We start from the raw sequence: 22,933 nt of genomic DNA, 5'->3' as shown, positions 1-22,933 counted from the left end.
ATGCCGTTACAAGTCATGAAACTTCCATATGTATGACATATTGACAATCTAGAGCTGATGAGGGTTAAGTTGTTATGTGACTTTCTGACGCAGGTGTTACGACTTGTGGAAATTTATCCATCTCCTAATATGGTCTTATCACTAGATGGAAGTCTTTCAGAGCAATGAGAACTATTTCTGCTTGGGTTAGGTTAGTATTCTTTATCGAAAACTAAAACAACGGAACAGAGACGAGAAACTCTTCTGAGGGACGTTCGCTAATGCTTTTATTGATTTAACAACTCTTAAATAGCTCTCAGCTAAACATGTACATACGGAACAGATGGATCAGTTTGTACCAGCAGATGTGTAATTCCATGCGTTAACCCAAAAGGTTAGCTTACGATATGTGTTCTAAACAGGTATGTAGATGGTACTTACATCATGAGACCAGTAGGAGTAATCGTAATTGAACCGCTTGACCGAATCGCTCGTCCCCGGCGGCACCTTCGGATTTGTGATGCACGTCGTGTTGCCGGCCATTTCGATGATGCATTTCGAGTCCCGTGCTATTTCGCGTGAGTTGAAGGGCCGCACTCGGACCGCCACCTTAACGGACGACATGATGGCGCGAGGGGAGGCCCCCGAAGGGCTGAGCGGTTCCCGCGGTGACGACGCTCAAGTTACGCGGTTTCCGGCTGCTGCTGTTCCAGTTACTTCCGGCTGCTTCCGAGACCTGGGAATGATGGGGAGAACACAAATACCGAGAAATTCAATTAGCTTCAATCGAATTACCCAGCATTCATTCAGCGGTAGGCCGCAGAGGTTTTCAGGGGCTATTTTTGGATCCGATTTCATCCATCCATCATCCCCGGGGAACATTGCCCAAAATCGTAATTTCCTCGAGCGAAAAATGAGCCTGTTTAAATTCAATTTCCGTTCGCTAAAAAATGTTCAATGCAAATTGATCACAAAAGGTTCAATCATATCAATTACATATAATGGTAGGTACAAAACATCATTGGAAACATCAATCTAAAAAAACATTCAATCATCTGCTTGTAATGGAAAAATAATAACGACCAATAGAAATTCAATCCAGTTCACTCACTTACTCAAAACTATCCCATGAATTTTGTTAGCTTTCCATTAAGTTTATGTTTGCGATATGGAGACTTTACATAGACACCAAATCAATCGTCATCTCCGGAAAACTCAGTACAGTTTTTTGCTATGAAAACAACACACCGATATATAGCTTAGATATTTTTTTCAAAACTATTGTAGTAGCATCAAATTAAAAATTCAATTCCCTCTGCTGAAATATTTAGAGTAGAAAAACTAACCGCATTACAGACTTCACTTGAAACCAGCAGATAATTTACAACTACCCTTCTAGACTGGTACAGAGAGCATAAGCGAAACAGAAACTTTTCAAGGATTATGCTGCGAGACTGTACTGTCGACTGTCGTAAAATAAAAAATGCTGCCAGACGTCGTAAAAGTCTGTTTTGAGGTGAAATGTGTGATGTTCTGGCAACTATCGTTGTGATATTATTTTTCATTTTTTATGATTCCGCCAGAGCTTTGATGGCTATGCCGATGAGTCCTGGGTTTACATCAGGGGTTTATTTTTGTGAAGAGGCATTTCCGCGGCAAACAACGTACGTTTCGCAAGAAACTTCACTTTGTTGACTGAAATTTAGTAATTTACCCCATGATTTAAGAATACAAATCATCTGGAAAGCCAATCATTATTCCTATTGCTCTCAATCTAAACTTCCAAAATAATCATACCAGTTTCAAGGTTTATAATTTATATTTTTTCTCACTAATTCTCGTGGATAAAAAATAGAAAGTCCAATTACAATTTTTCTTTCAAAGCGCCTTTAGTCTATTTTGGGGTTTAAATTTCCCTGCTAGAGGTTCATGAATACCTCATGAGATCAATCATATTTTGTTGAATAGCTAATGTGATTTGCAAGTCAAAATATTGACTCAAAACTACGGTCGAAACCATGGATGGTCGGCTCCTCCCACACAACAAAGAGCCGGGAGAAAACAACACTGTTTTCAGTTCGGCTTCCGAGTATACCCAATCCTCTTTCGCTGATCGGGCTCCACTCGTTACCTGTGTTTACACGAGCTGTAAGCAGAGATGCCAATATGCCTGATTTTTCAGGATTGGCCTGATTTTTGAAGGTCCATCCTGATAAGCCTCGCTTTTCCCTGATTTTGGGAAATAAGCCTGATTGTGCCTGATTTTTTGGTTTTTACAGAAAATTTGTACAGATCCGTTAAAAACTGAGTAGAAATTCAGTCCTTGCTCGTTGTTATCCAACCTTGAACTCAAAAACTTAACACTCTGTTGGTTTCAAATCTTCTGTTAATGTTTTATAACTAGTTTTAGAAGATTTTGGCGTTATGAACTCGAATTTTTTGTCAGATTTTTGTCTATTGCATCCAGTTTTACTGATAAGACGTTTAAAAAAACAGTTTTATGAAATCAGGACACTTCTGGCACCTTTGGTTCGGAGAGCAGCGTCTTTTCTCGTGAACATACCAAGAATAAACTGTGTAAGCTCTCAGATTTCTGCTCAACACAATGTGCAATAGATTTGTCCGAAGAAGGGAATTCTCTTCATCAGCGAATGTGAATGCTCTCGCTCACTCTTATGTGTTGACAATCTCACTCTTGATTTCAGTGCGATTTATCTCTCCCCGCACAGCTTGAGGGAGCTGATGGAAAAAATTGCACTCTCTTTCTCTGGAAGATAGACTGAGTCGATTTGGGGTCATTTTTGAATTTCTCAAACCCTGGGGTCTTAAATGCTTCGTTTTGGTTAAAAACTCATCCATGATTTTTTAGATAATTTTTAGGTAACGTTTACATGAGTAAATTTGGACGTTTAGGTTTGTATGGGAAAATTGAATATTTTGTACTGAAAAATCAACATCATTTTTGTTTCTTCTGTGTAACCGAGCCTGCTAATGGTTTTTGTAACAATTTATAAATTCTTCAAAGGAAATTTTCCGCTGAACAACTTTGTCGAAGACCGTAAATTCTTATCTTGTTAGACAAAAAGTTATTAGCTGTTCAACAGGGGTACGCCTTTTGGCATTGATAAACAATAAATTCAATACACAGCACTGCTGGGTGCCTTGCGAGATATTGCATGGCCACTTTTCATGCAATAGTTCGCTGGGCACAAGCAGTGGTGTCAATTGAATTTATTGTTTATCAACATACCCCTGTTAAACAGCTAATAACTTTTTTGTCTAACAAGATACGAAGTTACGGTCTACTGGACAAGCCGATCTGAGGAGTTTTGCCATCCATGGTCGAAACCATCAAAACGCGTTCAAGTCCAGAATTTTGATACCAGTTTTTCAAAATTTTCGCATTTGTAGAGTACGGAAGAAGGTTTTTGGTGAACCAAAACTGATTGAAAGTCTCTAAGTTTCGAAGTCTGCATCCAGTTTACTGCCGTTTCAAGCATAACGCACATGTTACATTTTGACAACCCAAGTAACCGAAAGTCACATAGCTACTTATTCTTGTACGCTTAAAGTTCATACAGTTTGGCTGAATAAAAGGTACTCGAGAGAAATGAAAACCGTTTTACTTAAGAGCTTGATTTGGACTTCTGAACGAACATAAACATTCTAAATTAGTAGCTTAGAACATATTTATGCGTTCTGAATACCTTAAAAAGTCCGGATATTAATTTGACCTATCGTGCTTTGTTACTAACTTCTTGCGAACTTTTTGGTTCTAGGCTGAACATGGAATTTCAATGCAAATTGAGTTATGTCTAAAATTCTTCAAGCAGCCAATCTAAAAGAAAGTGTAATTTTCAGAAGAGGCAATTATAGAAGAGAGAAAATAAGAATGTAAAAAATCAAATAAGGAGTGTATACGAAAAAAATTTTTGTTTTGTGAATAACTTTTGAATATATGGATGGGAATTGATGAAATTTTCAGTGAAGCGTCCTAGTAATGTTATGTGTTTTGGTTACAATCTGTCAAGTAGTTTTTGAGACAGCGTTCAATACTGAAGTTCACTGACAACTTTTTTTTTGGCAGAATTGAGAAAAAGCCATAAAAGTTCAAGTGGGAGACCCAAAAACAGCTGAAAATCAACTATTCGACCAAAACTTTTCGACGAGAAGTCCTAGAGGATTCAATAGTGAGCTAAAATTTGAATAAAATTGAAGATAATTGATTTTAAGTGACAGGAATTCGAGAGGTTTTTTTAAGTTCTATCAGAAAATATGAACATAGGAAAAATTTCAAAATAGACAGAAAAACGAACTCTTTAGAGGTCACCAGGAAGGATTCCAACCAGAAACTTTTCGTTGAAAAGTGTCGCCTGTATTTACCGGAGATAAACAAGGAGAAAAAAATGAAAAATGTACTGTCTAGTACTTGAGAAGGCTGATGATCTTTGTAAACTGCAAATCACTCAGTCTTTCATAACGATTGACAAGATTAGTGGCTAAAAATACAAAGAAGACTGCAACCAAATGCAACCGTTTTCTCTGGAAAGCCCTCCAATAGGTCACACAAAGTTTATACTTTGTTCAAGTTGTATCTGGAATCATGCCATTACCTACATAAAAGCGGTGATGGAGTGATAAAGAGTAAAATATGTTGTTTTTGTGCTGAAGGTAGACAATCGACTAAAATTGTTATAACTTCAACCAAATTCAAAATTTCGAATAATTTTGAAGGTCAAGCTTCAAGAAATAGAAAACGTTATCAAAAATAGCCTTGATTTCTTCATCGGACGCTATCTCAAACCACTTAACAGAACATCACAAAAATTTGCAGATACAAACATTACATTACCAGGAAGCTTCGCTGAAGATTTCATCAAATTCCATCTATGCATTTAAAAGTTATTCACAAAACAAAGTGTTGTTAGAATGCGGCGATACAATTTTTTTCTGAAGATGACTGAATTATCCAGTAGGCCGAAACGTAAAAGAATTGTTATTATTTGACTCGACAATCACCGAAAAACATCAATTTCAAAAGATAACAACAACTGGCGGTGATCAAAACTCGTAAACAAAAAAAAAACAAAATGTTGCATTTTTATCGAATACACTTCATAGAAATAAGAAGAACGCTTTGTTATTTTTTTTTTTTTTTCAGAAATAATTATTGATTGGAGGTCTCATACAGAAGCTGAATAGCTTTCTACTCAACTTTAATTATGGCGGCGAAGTCTAGCCGCTGAAAACCAAACTGTCGAAGAGAATCTTGCCTGGGACCAGGTGAAGACGCTGGCTCCGGATCGTCAACAGTGGAGGTCTTTTACCACGGCCCTATGCACCGGAGGATCGGCGCGGGATCATTAAGTAAGTAATGAGTTAATTATAGAACTTTAAAGTGTGGATAAAAACTTGAATTTTAAGCTGATTAGAATGCTATACAGCCTTCGAGCATGGCTGAGTAAGCTTTTAAGAGCCTGTTCTATGGAATTCTTGGTTTGTTTCAGCCCAGCTCGATGCGTATTTCTAAAATATTCAATCAAAATACATTTATAAGGCAAAATCGCATGTTTCTATCGAAAAAAGACAAACAAATATTTTAAAATAAGTCAATAGAATCAAATATCAAATATTTCAGAATTTAGCATGTGAGAAATATACGTCCAACGGCAGTTTAAAAAGCGCAAATTTTTTTCTAAAAACGGTGAGACGCGAGCTTTGAAGTTAATGAAATAAAAAAAAATACAAATAACATAAAGAAATTGGATTTAATTTAAGATTAAGAAAGAATACATGAATGGAGATTACGAAATATAAAATAACATTTTAAATTCAGTCTTTGAAGACCCAGTAAGTCAAAGATCATCGGTTCAGGTCTTAATTGGGTAACATGAAGTTTTTTCAGCATTTACTACTAAAACAATCGGTTGTGAAATCATCTCTGAAGATCAAAACATTTCATATTAGATACATGTTCCAACGATTTTCATTCAAATGAATAATTAAATTTAGAATTTCCTAACATATCAGCAGGGTTTTTATTATGTTGGAATAATGAACGTTACCATGAAAAACCAAATTCCTATTTCTTTTTCAATCTTCATATTTTACACGTAAATTGTATAAATCCTTCAAAACACACACGTAATTTTTAATTTTATTTTTTTACCATTATTTTTTGTAAAATCAAACGATTTAAAAACTTGTTCGAGGGTTTAAAAATGTTATCTTGATTTTTTCTATACCGTGTTGATCAAAACCAATTTTAAATTAGTGTGCATTCTTTAAAAAAAGTTCTCTTTCCTCAGACTCGTCGAGGTTCGGACGACGCGAATGCTGGCTTAATGCAAACTTTAGGCACGTTTGCATTAAGCCAGCATTCGCGTCGTCCGAACCTCGACGAGTCTGAGGAAAGGGAACTTTTTTTAAAGAATGCACACTAATTTAAAATTGGTTTTGATCAACACGTTATAGAAAAGATGATTTATTGTGTAGAAAGATCCCTTCCTTTTCTTAAAATGGAAACTCCCAATATTATTAATTTTATGAAAATAAGAAGTATCTGCACTGCCACCACAATTAGTATTGTCATAACTGTAACTCTGTTGATATTTCCGGTTCTAAATTTCCAAAAAAGAGAGATGAAATATCACACTGTTATTTTACGAAATTGTATGTTTGACTTGAAATCCTTCCACGGAAATTCGACCTTTTATTTATTTTTTTCACTCAATCGTTGAATCTCAGAAGTAATATTGTCTTTTTTTTCAGAATAGACCAAATTAAATTTTATGATTCCGGGAAAATAAAAAATAGTACAATATTTCAAAGACAACAATATCATTTAAGATACATGAAAAATTTTAGAAAGTAGGTCACCAATGGAAAAAAAATGTTTTGGCCCTACTGAATTTACTAGTCCTTATAGGACCATGTTATTCAAACTAACACAAATATGTACGTCCTGAAATTACCCTTGGCCGTACCCGTGTAGATATGTGTGCCCATTAGACCGTTGCAAAAATTGACTTTCTGCTTCCATATGTTTTTTCGATGCCTTTTGAGTCACCAAGAATCAGTGTAAAATTTGAGATGATTTGGTTGATTCCTGAATTAGCGCAACGCGTTTCAATTTAGTGTTAAAGTAGTAATTTTATTCACATTAAATCATTCAGGAAATTCAAATAAATTTAAATTAAATTAGTCGTTAATATTTTTTTCTATTCTTAAGCTTCGCTTTTGTTAACATGACAAGGAGCTAAGTATTTCATGAAAAAAGTTATAACCATTACATAATAAATAATCTGAATCCATTGAAAAGTATTCAAAAAATGGCAAGCTCTGCTTGCTAGAGCTTTCAATAATTTCATGAAATATTTTCGCCAAGGTTATTTTATTCAACAAATTTACTGGAAATGCAGTTCTTTCCGTTTTTTTTATCCTACGGTTAAACAGCTTTCAAAGTAGGAGTCAAAAATCTATATATATAAAAATGGATTTCTGTCTGTCTGTCTGATCCCTATAGACTCGGAAACTACTGAACCGATTTGCGTGAAACTTGGCAGATGGGGGTATTGGAGGCCGGGGAAGGTTCCTATTATGGTTTGAGACCCCTCCCTCTCTCATGAAGGGGGGGGGAGGGGCCTCCCAAACAAAAGACAATTTTTTGCATAACTCGAGAACCAATCAAGTAAATGGTATCACATTTGGCATGGGGTAGTATTTGGAAACGGGGAATATTTCTATGAATATAAGGTACCCCTCCCTCCTCTCAGTCGAGTGATAGAGAGGGGGGAGGAGGGCTACCTTACAATTTTTCATATATCTCGAAAACTAATCAAGATATTGGAACCAAATTTGGCATGGGATGATATTTGGATACGAAAAATATTTCAATGATTTTTTGAGGCCCCTCACTTTTTCCAATAGAAAGGGGGAGGGGGCCTTTTTATAATATTTTGCATTAATCAAAAACTAATAAAGCAAATGGATCCAAATTTGGCAAGGGCGGGTATTTGGGAACATGATATGTTCTAATGATTGTTTGAGGCCCTATCCTTCTTCCAGCGGGGAGATAGGAAAGAGGGAGGGGAGTTTCATACAATTTTTAGTGCATAAATTGAGAATTTCAACAGCAAATGGAACCAAATTTGGCATGGAACGATATTTTGGTACCAGAAATGCTGCTATCAATATTCGGTATCCCTCATTCCTTCAAAGAGGTGGAAGAAAAGGGGGAGGAGAGGTCTCCCTTACAATTTTCATTATAACTGGGGAGCTGATCGAGCAAATGGAACCATATTTAACATGTCTGGATATTTGGATACGAGAAATGTTTGTTTTATAAATTGAAGCCCTACCTTTTTTCAGCAGAAAGATATAAAGGGGGAAACGAGGGCTTCCATACAAATTTTTTGCATAGCTCGAGAATAATTCGAGCAAATGGAACCAAATTTGGCTTAGAGCAGTATTTAAGTACGAGAAAGGGTTCTACGAATATTTCATCTTCTTTGTGTGGAGATATAAAAAAGGGAGGGGGGGCTCTTTTACATTTTCCAGCATAATTGGAAAACTTTTAAAGCATATGGATCTAAATTTGGCATGGGAAGGTATTTGAATACGAGAAATGTCTTTATAATATTTTGAGAACCCTCTGTTCTTCCTGTGAGGAAATTTTAAGGTGGGTGGGTGCACTCATACAATTTTTTACATAACTCGAGAACGTATTCAGCAATTGGAACCAAATTTCGCTTGGTAGGGTATTTGAGTAGTTACGAGGAATGTTTCTATAAGTATTTGGTACTACTACCTCCTTCCAGTAGTATAATTTGAAGGAGAGAAGGGGGCTCCATTACAATTTTTCGCATAACTTGAGAACTAATCGAGCAAAGGGAAACATATTTGATATGGGAAGGCATTTGGAATCGATAAAATGGTAATATGCTTATTCGAGACTCCTTTTTCCTTCAATTGGGGATAACATGGACATAACATGGAAAATCATTTGGGTACGAGAAATGGTTCTATGATTATTTGAAACATCAGTTTTTTCCAGTGAGTGCGAGGGGGTCCAATACAATTTTCTTGGTATAGAAGTAATCAAGCAAAAAACATCAAATTTGACCTGGGAAGGTACTTGAGTACAGGATATGTTTCTATAGAATTTTACAGACCCTTCTGGTTTGCAGTGTGGAGAGGTGAAGGACGGAGGGGGTTCCATATAAATATTAATGTATCGCTTAAAACTTATCAACCAATATAACCAAATTTGATATGAGAGTTTTTTATTACGAAAAAAGTGAATCCCTACCTCCTTCCAGCTTTTGCGGATCGGAAGAGGAAAGGGGGGATTCATATAAGTTTTTTTTTTCATGAACCGAGCACTTACGGGCCGTTCAAATATTACGTAACGCAATTTTCAGTCATTTTCGAACCCCCAACCCCCGTTAAACACATTTTTATCAGATTTTCTATCAAAAATTCACAAACCGCAACAAACTGCTATACCCCATCTCCCCCCCTAAACGCCTTACGTAATATTTTAATGGTCCCTTATAAAACCTAAAAAAAACAAAAATTTAAATAATTTTTTAAAATTTCAGTTATTTTTGAAGGTGTAGCAACGCACACCGGGTCAGCTAGTACTAAATAAAAAGAATTATAGATTTTATTTTCATGTAACAACACGGATTATATTTTTTGGGGTTTTAGTTAGGTTTGTTGTTTTATCACATGAAATGCACAAGAACAAAGGATTTTTTAAAATCCAAAATTATATTTGGATTGAAAGAACCGCTTTCAAATATTTTTTTTTTTGCTTTTTTCGGCAGTAAATACAACCAAAAAAAGTTATTGGAGGTGTAAAAATTTATGAATTTTAAAGTTCCATTCAAAGTTGGCAGCGGTCTAGTGCCCATCATATGGCGGCAGCGGCGGGCGCCTGAAATGTGTCATACTTTTCAAAACCACACCAAACGTCACTCTGTCTCCACCTCGAATTACAGTTATTATCTAAACTGCTAATACATGAAGGAACCAAGAGGGAACGAACAGGGTCCTGCCTGGCGCCAATATCGCATCGCATGTGATCACCATTTCGAAGAATCGCACACACAATCACCAAATGAATGACGGTCACGCAATCTACGTCAAGGGGCAAAAGATGGAAAAAAACTAGTTCACCGAGACTTTAGGTGACGTCGTTGAAGGAAAAAGTATGTTTTGCTAATTTTGAGACCGAAGTGATGATGAGAAGTAAAAAGCATTAATATCTTCTATGGAAGAAAAGTTTTTCGATGGCAACTAAACGCTAGAAACAGTATTTATCAAACACTAATGAATATAGAGTTTACTTGCACTGTACCAAATTCAAGTGAACACATATAAATATAAGATGATGCCGTAAAGAAAACAAATCCTTTTTGCAGAGGAACAGTTCTGCGAACGGTGAATCATTACCTCCCAGAACATTTTTCGGAGTTGGATACTGGAAAAAAGTTTGTTGGTTTGCAATTTAAGTTTTGATTGAGTTTTGTGGAATATCCTCTTTCCTTTAAGAACTTTTCTTGGTGATTTTGAAAGAAGCGGAGAGGGATTTGCGAAATCGACGATTTTAATAATTCGGAGATTTTATCTTACCATTTATTTAAATTCAATTTTAACTTTCTGGCAGTACTTTTAATACTTCAATAGTTTCTACCGAAGTAGATATATATTGACGAATTGCTTCAAAAAATCTCATTTTTAAAGTTAAAAAAATCATAATTTATTTCGTATACAAAAATATAGATACATTGCTCATACAGTAATATGCAAAAAGTCTGACTTAAATGCTACAAGAGTTAAACAAATTGCCGTGATTGGGTTCAAATTTTCTACATTGGTGATTTCAACGTTAAATACTTCTAAGGTCTAAACGATTCATTTGTTTCCCTCAAATCAAAACGATCCCATCCTGGATTTTTATTAGCTGAAATATGGAATTTCAATTTCACTGAAACGTTTTCTTTTGTCGATGCTCTACTCCTGATTCACATTTCTCCCTCCAAGTATACAAAAGGTTTCAAACTATTACGTGCTTTCAGGGTAACAGGGAGTTTTCCCATCAGCGCCATAAATTATAACAGGTGTTGTACAATATAGGCTAAAGTTTTCTTTCATCACGATTAGTCTGCATGAGATTGCTGCAAGGTGTGAGTGAGTTGTAAATAACTTCCAAGAGCAGAGTTTTTCAAAGCAAAAACAAATACGAATGGGAAAAATGCACACATTATTATTAAAAGTTTCCCTTGTGATCGAAATGAACGAAAGAATTTGCAGAGTACGCGATTATCAATTTGAAATTTTTCATGGAGAATCAGAAGTCATTCTTAAAAGACAGTTTTGCATTTTACGACTACAGTGCTTTTTTAAAGCTTTCTCGCTCAGCTCTATCTAAAATTATGGATTGTTCACTAAAAAAGTGGACATTAATATTTAGTGTTCAGGGTTGCTAGCAATGTTTCGTTTTGAAATTCCCAAGTCCCTAACGTCTGTTTACCAAAATATTTCAATTAGCATGAAATTATGGCATTTAAAACATTCAAGCAGATAAACGTTAACCGATAAACACAACTTAAAGAGAAAACGGGAGACTAGAATAGCGTTATCTGGTGACAGAATGGAAAGTATTAATGGAAACTATGTATTTTTTCGGAGCTATGTCAGAGGTGCCTGTATTCTGATTTTTAAGGATTTGTCCTGCTTTTCGGTTTGTTTTGTTGATTCATCTAGGATTTCAAGCCTCTTGGGTTTATTCATTCCATACACACAGTCTCATGTACATACAACAGTCCTGGTTTTAGAGAAACCGTTCTTATTTTTGAAAAAAAAACTCAATTTTTCGATTTTTTAAAAATTGGTTTTCAAAATGTCCTGAATTGTCCTGATTGAATAAAAAAACATATCAATAAGTAATAAAATAGTTAAACCCATTTAATGGATGTCAATCTTCGGTTCAGATGTTATAAAAATGATGTTTTTCGATATGAACTGCAGTCCAGCCAAGAAGATGTTCACTTTTGTTGCATATATCGAGGCATTTACAGCAGATGTATTTCACCTTTGATTATGCTATCTGGTGGTGTCCTAAAAAATTCAGATTTTTTTTTTCACTATTACCTGATTTTTGACTAAACCACCTGGTACCTCTATTGGACAATCGTAAATCTGTCAAAATAAATTTTCATCAATTTTTTCTTAAATTTACGTACAATGATAAATAAATTATTCGAGAGATCTGATTTAATCTTCTATTTTCATTAGTCAGCACGAAAATCTTTAATGGCACCAACTAATTAAGCTTAATGCCTTTGATATATGACACAAACGATAGTAATCCATCGATATACATATGTTGGACTTAATTTGCAAAAAGAAAAAAAAATATTTTACTTATGTTTTAACCTCAATCCAATCCTAACTTCGCACTAAAAAAAAAATTATTCGAAAGACTTATTTCAGAAGTTTCTCAAACTAAATTCGAGGAGTATCACAGAAAATATTGTCTTGCGCGGAATAACTACCGGAAAATCATTTGTGAAAGCAAAAAACTGAGCTGGGAAGACTTCTTAAACGGAATCGGCCCACAATCTTCAAGTACCGAACTGTGAAGTAGGGTGAATTCCTTAAATGGAAAAAAAAGAGCACAGGGCTTCTTTATCAAACTTGACGATCACTATACCGACGATCCTTCCGAAATCGTAGAAGGTTTGGGAAATTATTTCGAAGAACTCTCAGCGACCAGAAACTACAGTTCCAGTTTTAGAGCTCAAAAAGAACGTGCAGAAGCAAATGCAACCAACTTTCATCACATGGAATACATCGACGAAGACTACAACCAACCATTTTCAATGAATTAATTTCTTTTCGCTCTCCAGAATTCTAAAGGACGTTCAGCCGGACCCTGCTCTATTGGATATCCAATGCTAAAACGCCTCCCGCTTTCAGCTAAGTCAGCCCTTCTCGCAGCTTTCAACCGACTGTGGAATGAAGGTGATTTTCCCGCTATTTGGAAACCAGCCTTGTAGTGCCTATACCAAAAACTGGATGTAGTAGTCGAGGACCCAATCACTTTCGACCTATCAGCCTTACTTGTTGCCCCTCCAAAATCTTGGAACGAATGGTGAATCGCAGACTTGTAACAATTTTGGAAGAGAATGATCTGTTGGACAAACGCCAGCACGCATTTCGCCGAGGATATGGAACAAGTACATACCTTGCAGATCTGGGAGAAATAATTAACGAGGCTTTTTCTAACAATCACCATGTAGATATCGCATCGCTCGACCTATCAAAAGCATACAACCGTACATGGAAAGAAGGAATCTTGAAACAACTTCATCTATTGAGGATTGGTGGAAAACTAGGTAAATTTATACAAAATTTTTTATCTGATCGCACATTTCGAGTCGTCATAGGAACATCATATTCTTCAATCAAAAAAGAAGAAAATGGGGTTCCTCAGGGGTCGGTACTCGCTGTCACATTATTTTTGATAGCAATGAACACGATTTTCAAAAATCTTAACAAAGGAATCAATATCTTAGTGTATGCAGACGACATTTTGCTAGTCGTTACGGGTCGTAGTATCAAAATTAATAGAAGGAAGCTACGAACAGCTGTGAGCCAGATATCGAAATGGGCTAAATCTATGGGTTTTACGATGGCTCCAGAGAAATGTCTCAGGAGCCACTTTTGCCTTGAAAATCATATCCCCTGGAAGCTTAAAATCGAGCTGGACGGAGTACCAATTCCATATAAGAAAGAACCTAAAATCCTAGGCATAACCTTTGACAGACGTTTCAACTTTGACTCACATTGCAGAAAGGTTGAACAGGACCTAAAAAAACCGTGTACGTCTCATTGAAATGATAAGCAAAAAGCGTACTATATCCAACCGCAACACCATTTTAAATGTTGGAAATAGTATAGTCACCAGCAAACTTCTTTATGGACTAGAAATAACTTGTCATTCCTTCGAAAAAATTATATCTATACTAGGCCCAACCTATAACAAAATCATACGACATGCTAGCGGACTGCTTCCAAGTTCCCCCGCTTTAGCTAGTTGCGCAGAAGCTGGAGTTCTCCCTTTCCATTTGATAGTTGCCCTTTCAACAGTTAAAAAAGCTATAAACATAGCTGAAAAGACGAACAAAAATGTATGCCTCTACAGTACGGCAAGAAATATATTTAGAAAATACACTAAACTTCACTTGCCCAACACCGAGCAGGTAATTAGATTAGGGGACCGGCGATGGAACAGTCATATACCGAAAGTGAACTGGGAAATAAAGAAAAACGTTCGTGCTGGAGACAACCAAATGAAAATATTAGCATGTTTCAATGCGATTGTGGCCACAAAATTTCGAAATCATGAAAAACTTTATACAGATGGGTCTAAACTAGCGGATAAAGTTGGTGCTGGTCTCTTTGGTAGCTCATTAGAAATTGCGCGAAGTCTCCCACAACAAATATCAGTTTTTTCAGCAGAAGCTGCAGCGATAGCGTTGGCCTTACACCACAGTAGTTCTACAGGGAACTTCGTGATTTTTTCAGACTCAGCAAGTATGTTACTTGCCATACAAAATCCTCGAAATCGTCACCCCTGGATACAACATATCCAACTGAAAGCATCCGACAATTTCATCTTTTGTTGGATTCCCGGACACTCCGGAATCCATGGAAATACTGAAGCGGACAAATTAGCAGCCATAGGACGGAACGAAGAGCAATACGACGTTGGAATCCCGAAGCCGGACCTCTCTTACTGGGCTAAATCCAAAATTTGGGACGCATGGATATCGGAATGGAGAACAAATAGGAACCTGAACCTAGCGAAAATCAAAGGGGATCCAAGGAAATGGAAAGATCGACCTAGTAGGAAAGAACAAGTAGTGTTATCGAGGCTTCGGGTTGGGCACACGAGGTATACTCATCGGCATTATGTTTCCGGGGAACCAGCAAGGACGTGTGATTTATGCAACGTGAGACAAACAGTGGAACACATACTCATCGAATGTCCTGAACTCCAAGGACCCAGAGAGGCGTACCAGATTGGCGTGTCCATAAGGAATATCCTTTCAAATGATGAAGTAGAAGAGGAAAAACTACTTTGTTTCTTAAAAGAATCCTATTTGTTTAATGACATGTAAACTTGATTAACTTCCTCCAGAGACGAACCAGCCAAAGGCTGAAAGTCTCTTAAAATAAAGAAAAAAAAAAAAAGTTTCTCACACCCACATCCAAGTTTGACAAATCCACAATCATAATGAATATTAACTGTTCGTTGCACTTGATGTCGCTTGAAAAATTGCTTACGTCCTTACAAAAATAATTATGCAAATATGCCTCTTCAATGTGCGGGATCTCCGGTAATGATTTGAAGGCATTGAACATTAAAAACATTTTTTTACCGTCCATCCATAAAAACCACATCATGTTTTATTTAAAATCTTCGAAAAAACTGATTAATGGCTAAATTGGATAGAAAATTATTTCTTACCAGTTCTTAAGAAAATGTTTTTCTTAACTATTTTTGATGCCTCTAACCAACACGTACATATCTTTGAAATTTTCATAAACTCTGGTCTACAATAGGCTGTTTGATTAAGTTTAATTAAATTGAGTTCAACTAAAATAACTCATCCATCCTCCAGTATCGACGAAGTGGTGATACGTATTATGGTAATTAACTAAAAATAAATATTTTTTTTCCTTAACTGTTGGTTTGCAAAAATTTCATACAAACTTGAACAGTTTTTTTTTTAATCTAAGGCTATTATATTTAAAGTCACAAGGTTCGTTATTGACACATCGTAAAATATCGTGCATATAGTGATCAACAATGAAACTTTATTAGAAATGAATACGATAACACGTTTTGAGTGTGAATGTTTTTCAATTTTCTAAAATTTTCATGGTGCAAGAATAGGACTTTTTTTTTATTTATTATAACTGACATCCCTGACTAAGTCGTGTCCAGAATACACGCTATCAAAAGTATCATGAATTTCTCGAATTAGTCTCATTTTGTCCGCTTGAGGATGCTGATGCTGTCGCCTTTTCATTGTTTGGAGAAAACGACGGTGATCAATATCGGTTAAGTATATTTGTTTCAAGTATCAGAATATCAATTCAAATGGGAGAAGTATATTGAAGATTAATTAAAGTATGCAATTTGACTTAGTAAAGTAATTAAATGAAAAAAAAACTTAAAATAGCAAATTTTCCTTGTTTTCTTTTTCTATACAAAAATTCAAAGTTTGAAAAATTATAAGCATAAATGTCTTCAAATTGATACATTTTTTTCAAAATTGGATGAAATTTGCATTTTGCATTCGTTGTAGTCCAGTTGGGCATTCTCATAAACATTTAATCGAAAAAAGCCCTAGATACCTTATGTCCAACTTTTAATCTACGAATGCACGATTTTTTTCATTAAAATATTTGGTTTACTTATTTATAACGCCGGGGATCAAATGACCACTAACACTTTCTTCTGCTAAAATTCTATTGTTTCTCTACCGATTTTTACAAAATTTATAGTTTTGAAAATCTTGTATTTTGACTCAAATGTGATTCTCAGACAATATTCAGCTACCATAATTTATTTTCCTGCGGAAATCAGTTGCTAATTTTTTTCAAGATGTTTACACAACCCGTAATGAAGAGGATCGAGATTATGATTATTTCTCGTATCTCCCTGAATCTTCATTAAATATCACTGTTGATAATGTATCACCCAACGAAATGTTGAATTCTTTAAACACCTTAGACGCCTCTAAAGGGTCAGGTCCTGATGGATTGCCGCCAGTATTTTTGAAATCATTATCAAATGAGTTAGTGAAACCCTTGTTTTGGTTGTCCAATTCATCTTTAAAAAGCGGCATACTACCCCCCATTTGGAAAGAATCGTATTTGGTTCCGATTTTCAAAACCGGCAAAAAGTCAGATGTTAAAAATTATCGTGGAATTGCTATATTATCTTGCATCCCTAAGTTATTTGAATCAATAATTAATCAAACATTTTTTCCCAAGTTAAAAATGTAATCACTACCAAACAACATGGTTTTATGAGAGGACGTTCTACTTCCACCAATTTACTAAATTTTGTAAATTTCTCGATAAATGCCATGGATGAAGGGAATTATGTTGAAACATTATATACTGATTTTAGCAAAGCATTTGATAGAGTTGATATTCCTTTATTGCTTTTCAAATTATCTAAAATAGGTTTCAATCATAAATTATTAAAGTGGGTTCAGTCATACCTGCACGGAAGAACGCAACAAGTAAGATTTCAAGGAAATTTGTCGTCTGTTGTACATGTTACATCAGGAGTGCCACAGGGATCTCATCTGGGTCCTTTACTATTTATTTTATTTGTCAATGATGTTGAACACATTTTAAATCATTTCAATGTTTTAATATATGCAGACGACATGAAACTTTTCATGGAAATACGTAAACCATCTGATATTGAATCCTTCCAAAGAGAAGTTGATAATTTTTATATATGGTGTACAAAAAGCTTGCTAGAGATAAACGTAAAAAAATGCATCTCAATCTCATTTACCAAAAAGCGAAATGTAAGACAGGACACCATCACCATTGGTCAAAAATATGTTGAAAGGTGCAATCAAGTCAGAGACTTAGGAGTCATACTTGATTCTGAACTGACCTTTGTAGAACACTACAATAACATAATTTACAAGGCAAGTAATATGCTCGGGTTTATGAAAAGGTTTAGTTTTCAATTCAATGATCCCTATACCATCCAAACACTGTATGTAACATACATATGTTAGGCCCCTTCTTGAGTACTGCAGTGTTGTCTGGGCTCCATATCAAGGTACACATAAAGACCGCATTGAGTCAGTGCAAAAACAGTTTTTATTATATGCTTTACGCAGGTTAGGTTGGAGCTCGTTTCAGCTACCTTCGTATGAATCTCGATGTATGTTAATTAAAATAGATAGTCTTGATAAACGACGTGAGTTTGCAATGTTAGCTTTTACAAATGATGTTATTGGGCAAAGAGTAAATGATGCAAACATTTTAGAAAAACTAAACTTTTATTCTCCCACTCGGTATTTAAGAAACAGGAATCTATTCTACATAAATAAACAAAGAACAAACTATGCCCAAAATGGACCTATAAATAAGATCATGATCTGCTATAACAAATACTGCACCATAATTGATATAACTATGAACAAAAATAAACTGAAGAGAGTGCTTCTATCATAACATTATACTTATATAGATTTAAGGCAAACATGTAAAACGGTCTACGCAAATGATTGACGACAAATAAATAAAATATTTTAAAGTTATTCAAAGTCGAATTTTTGTTTTTTGCAAACAAAAACAAGCTTCAGGAATAAAACTGTAGGTCAGTTATAAGGAGTCACTTGAGGCCTGAGAAAGCTGAAGTTAGAAGCTATATGTTGCACATATGGTAATATTTTTTTTTAATTTCTTCAGAACATAGCCACAAAAAATGTAAAAAAGTAGTGTAGAAATCGTACTTTTCAATGAATCAACCGCTAAAGCTATTTCAGTCGCAGTAGAAAAAATTTAAAAAGTTAATTGGAACGTTGACGTAATTTGTGATATTTTAGAATCTTCAGATTTATAAAACACAAAACACAGAATTGTTGACGACTATACAAAAATTACAGTTTTTCAAACTTCAATCGGTTTTTTTTTTCTGAGACAATGCTAGCAACTAAATTCGACGCAGCTTTTGCTACATAGAATGTTCCTGATGACCTAAAATGCACTAGGGTCATAATGAATATTAAAAATAAATGTCAATGGTACTTAACAAGGTTGCCGAAATCACAGAAAAATCTATTATTTCACAGAACTTCGAACAAATTTTCATCATAAAAACTGTTTCCCAGAACACAAAATTTTGAAAATATTCACAGATTTCACAGATTTTTAAATTTTTGTACGTATGTATTTCTGAAAATTCTTCTTTTTTAATGTCAACATCAATTCTGAATTTCTAACTTTATATTGGGAAGTAAAGATAAGATTGTTATTGTTTTTTAATTTTTCTCTAGTAGAATGTAAAAGAGACACATTTTTTTCATGACTTTTCAATGAAATCAATGCTTTTTTCATTGCAGAAAACCGTCACAGAATTTCTGGGTAAAGTCACAGAAAATCAGATTTTTTTTAACAAAAACACAGATTTTTTTTCGGCAACTTTGGCTCTTTATACTTATCTATTGGAATGTACCGTAAACTGGGGAAACTTTGATCAACATGAAATTTTGTCAGATAATCATCATTAACAAAGTCTGAAGTTAAAATATCTGAAAACTGTTTTCTACGTTTGAAAGCCTCTAAATTCAGTTTCAAATAGGCTAAATTTGGACAAATCAAATTGGAGATTTTTTTACATTATAAAATGTAGTTTTAAAGTTTTAAAATATCTGCTACTTCGAAGACTCACAAACAAACACCTCTCATGATAAAATGATAGTATTTAGAAGCAAATGGGTTGTTTTATATGAAAGTTTATTTTTTTCCTTTCTATAGGTATTGTTTTAGAGTTATTTGTATGGCCATTCTATGATAATTTCTGGATATTAAAAAAAACTGACATTTTCTATGAGAAAGCCTGTATAAAAAAATGGCTATCAAATGGTTAAGTTTGAATACAAAAAAAAAACATAGGAACAGTGGGAGGACCTAGGGAATTGCATGAAGGTAAAATTTCATTTGTTTTTGAGGCCAAAAAATTAAAGAAATGTTTATAATTTTTGCCCCTAAATGTTTGCAGCAACATTGTTCATCTTTTGAATATATTTGTTTTTGAAAGAAAACGTTGAAAAATTCAATTGAGTACAAACAAAAAAAATACTGTTACTGATGTTTTAAGCCTTCTGTGCTAATTTTCATCAAAACAATAATTTTAAAGATGTTGAGATACGTTAAAACCACAGTGATCAAAGTTACCCCGAAACATGAAATATAGTTTTGTAACAAACGGTTAGTTATAGCCAATAATGTCGTTGGAATATTCTGCTATCAATGATCATGCTTTATATTCCTTACCTCAGTAACGATTTTAAAACTTTTTAGTGTTACAAAAAAATTGATACCTTCCAAAATATTCTAAAATGAATTAAAAAAGTGATAATGTTCCCCCAGTTTACGGTACTTACTCAAGTTTCAGCCAGTTAGGATGCAAACTTTTTTAGTGTCTGAACAGGAAACAATGATGTAACTCACATATTGTGGCTATTTTCTGTGGTTGAGTAAGCGTCTTTCCTAAGGTGGCCATTATGCTCTAATCTCCCATCCATTGCAACCCTTATCTTTATAATCCACCTGATTTTTGACTGATGGAATTGTTGAAATTTTGTTCAATAAAATAATTTTGTTCTTTATTTGGTGCTACTTTCAACCTCTTGGGTTTGCTGAATCACAAAAAAAAACAACCGGAAAGCGGTTCGTCGTTAGTCATTCTCATCATAACCAATAATTCAAGCTCAAGCAGTAATTGAAATGCCATTCTATGGCTGCTGATTAATGCTTGAAATAGTCCACTGACATAGTTCCTTACATTAACATTTTTCAATTGATTGGGGTTGTTCAGCTGTAGCATAATGCCCACTCACCATGACCAACGGTAACTCTATGAACTAGAAAAAAAAGTCCTCCAAAGAATTCTGTTGCACCCTTCCCCCGTTTTTGAAGCAGGGCAACCGGGAGGGCCGAGGTTATTGACATAAATGCTTAACCCCGAGTCGAGCGGCGAGGCCACATAAAGAGGTAGTACGGTACATGTGCCATTCGGCAAGTTGCAAGGCTTTTATCGCCCCCGGAGCAGATTGCTTATTTACATAAACTTTAGTCGTCACCGCACAAAGTCCATTATTATTTTCAACAGCGACGGAAAATCCACCCACCATCATCGTTTTCTTGCTCACTCACCGAACAATCAAAACACAAAAACACGACATCGGAAAATGGACCGACGAAAACTTTGCTGCGCTCTTCTCAGTTTTCTGAAATGATGATGGAAGGGAAAGAGAGCAGTTCTCTTGGATGCAATTTCCTAATCAATGGGAAAACGCTCTGGAGGAAAAGAGAGAAAGAGTTGGTTTTTCTCTCTTCCCTCATGCCGGATCTTATTCCGGAAGCCCACGTGAGTCTGGTCAACATAATGCTTTTAGGACTCAGTACGCCCACACCATTATTGGCAGCACCATTGCTTCATGTAGTTGTGTTTAGATTTTCTTTCATTTTCAACAAACCCGCAAAGTGTCACGTTTCTGTCATATTTTGCTGCGAGACATCTTTCCAGTGAACACAACATGGAGCGCGAGCTCGTGACGACAACGGGTTTCGACGAAAATGGATCCTCTTTGTTCCAATTAATATCCGTCTTCACGTTCCGGTGCCTTGTTTGGTTTTCAATCAACCCGACCGTCCGTTCGCTAGCTTTTTGCCCGGGAGGCAATCTTCTTTGTTTAATAATTTTATTTCGGATAAGATATGTGAGCAACACAGTAAACGAGAATCGACGAATTTGCATTTGAGGAGGACATGCGAAGAGTTCGTTGATCAGTTCGGTATTTTTTATTATGACCGACTGTGATTATGCTGATCAGGGCCGGATTAAACCATCGGGGGGCCCGGGGTAATTTTTCTCGGGGGGGGCATTTGAATCAGATTTTTTTTCCATATGTCATCTCAGAAAACTCAAAATTTTTTAACATTCGAAGGAGCTGAAAATAAGTTCAACATATTGCCCTCAAATAACCATTATGTCTCGTAGAACGCAATTTCTGGTATCTTCAAAAAATAATTGTTCAACCATCACGTGCAAACATCGCAAAACAGTTAATCGAAAATGTAAACTCTGATTAGAACTGTTAAATGCTAAACTCAATTCGCAATTTATTCAATAACTCTAGCACCAACTAAAATTATCTGTTTTGGAAAAATTCTAAGAAAAACCAATAAATGTTTTTCGTTTCATCATTGTGTGTCACAATAAGTGCTTCATCGAAAGCAGAATAGTAGCCATGACAATTGAGAAATAACATTAATATTTTAGAATCAAAAAATTAAACCAAAGAATTAAACTTATGTCCCATGGAGATACAGATATAAAAGTTCAAGAGAAAATTTTATAACCATAAATCAGATTTTATCCAGAAACAAAATTCAGTGTCTCAAATTAAAATCATAATTTCAAATCAAATTCAGACACGAATGCCACAAGGATGGTAAAGTGTTTTATATTTAAAAAAAAATGAAGATTTTAAAAAAAAATTCCAAGTAAAAGTCAAATACAAAATTGAGAATCAAAGTTACAATCAAAGCCAAGTTGTACAATTCTTTATCAAAATGTTTATTTAAAATTCATATATTTAAAACACAGAACACGTTTTGATCTAATGTGCCAAAATATTTAAATGTAATGGCGATTACAATTTTTAATTAAGAAAAAGATTCAGAACTTTTCTGAATAAGATCTTCTCAATGTGACAAAAGTTGAAAACATAAATTCCAATGTTTAACATAGGGAATCAGTAATTAAATAAACCAGAAATTAAAAAATCAGATTAGGGATTCCAAATAAGTTTAGTACATTCAATTTTTCGATTTTTCAACACTCAAAAAAATCATGAAACTTGAGGATCAACACAAGACTTGAAAATCTCAATGAATTTAATATTTGTCTTAAAATCTAGAAGAAGATAAGATTTGAAAAATAGAAATTCATTTTTAAAGAATCACTCATGAAATTCGCAATTCTACTACGAGAATGTTTTTTATGATAAATATAATTTGAAAACAAACGGTCAATTGGAAAATGATATGCTGAATTCAGGACTTTTACTTCAGCGAGGATAATTATAAAATAGAAGTGCCTCAGAAT

General features: G+C 34.9%; 1 protein-coding gene across 5 annotated transcripts in view; it reads right to left on the bottom strand.

The window, feature by feature from the left end:
- Positions 1–22,933, bottom strand: part of LOC129749089 (kinesin-like protein unc-104) — a 212,100-nt gene that overhangs the window by 77,079 nt on the left and 112,088 nt on the right. For all 5 annotated transcript variants that reach the window (XM_055743946.1, XM_055743945.1, XM_055743948.1 and 2 more), the window contains exon 2: positions 421–715. In XM_055743946.1, coding sequence (XP_055599921.1) covers positions 421–603 — 183 coding nt within the window. In that variant the 5' untranslated portion in view covers positions 604–715. The remainder of the gene's footprint in view (positions 1–420; positions 716–22,933) is intronic.

Source organism: Uranotaenia lowii, chromosome 2 (genome assembly GCF_029784155.1).
Source record: "Uranotaenia lowii strain MFRU-FL chromosome 2, ASM2978415v1, whole genome shotgun sequence".
Lineage (NCBI taxonomy): Eukaryota > Metazoa > Arthropoda > Insecta > Diptera > Culicidae > Uranotaenia > Uranotaenia lowii.
The sequence above is the reverse complement of the archived record's forward strand: the minus strand, read 5'-3'. Positions and strand labels throughout refer to the sequence as shown.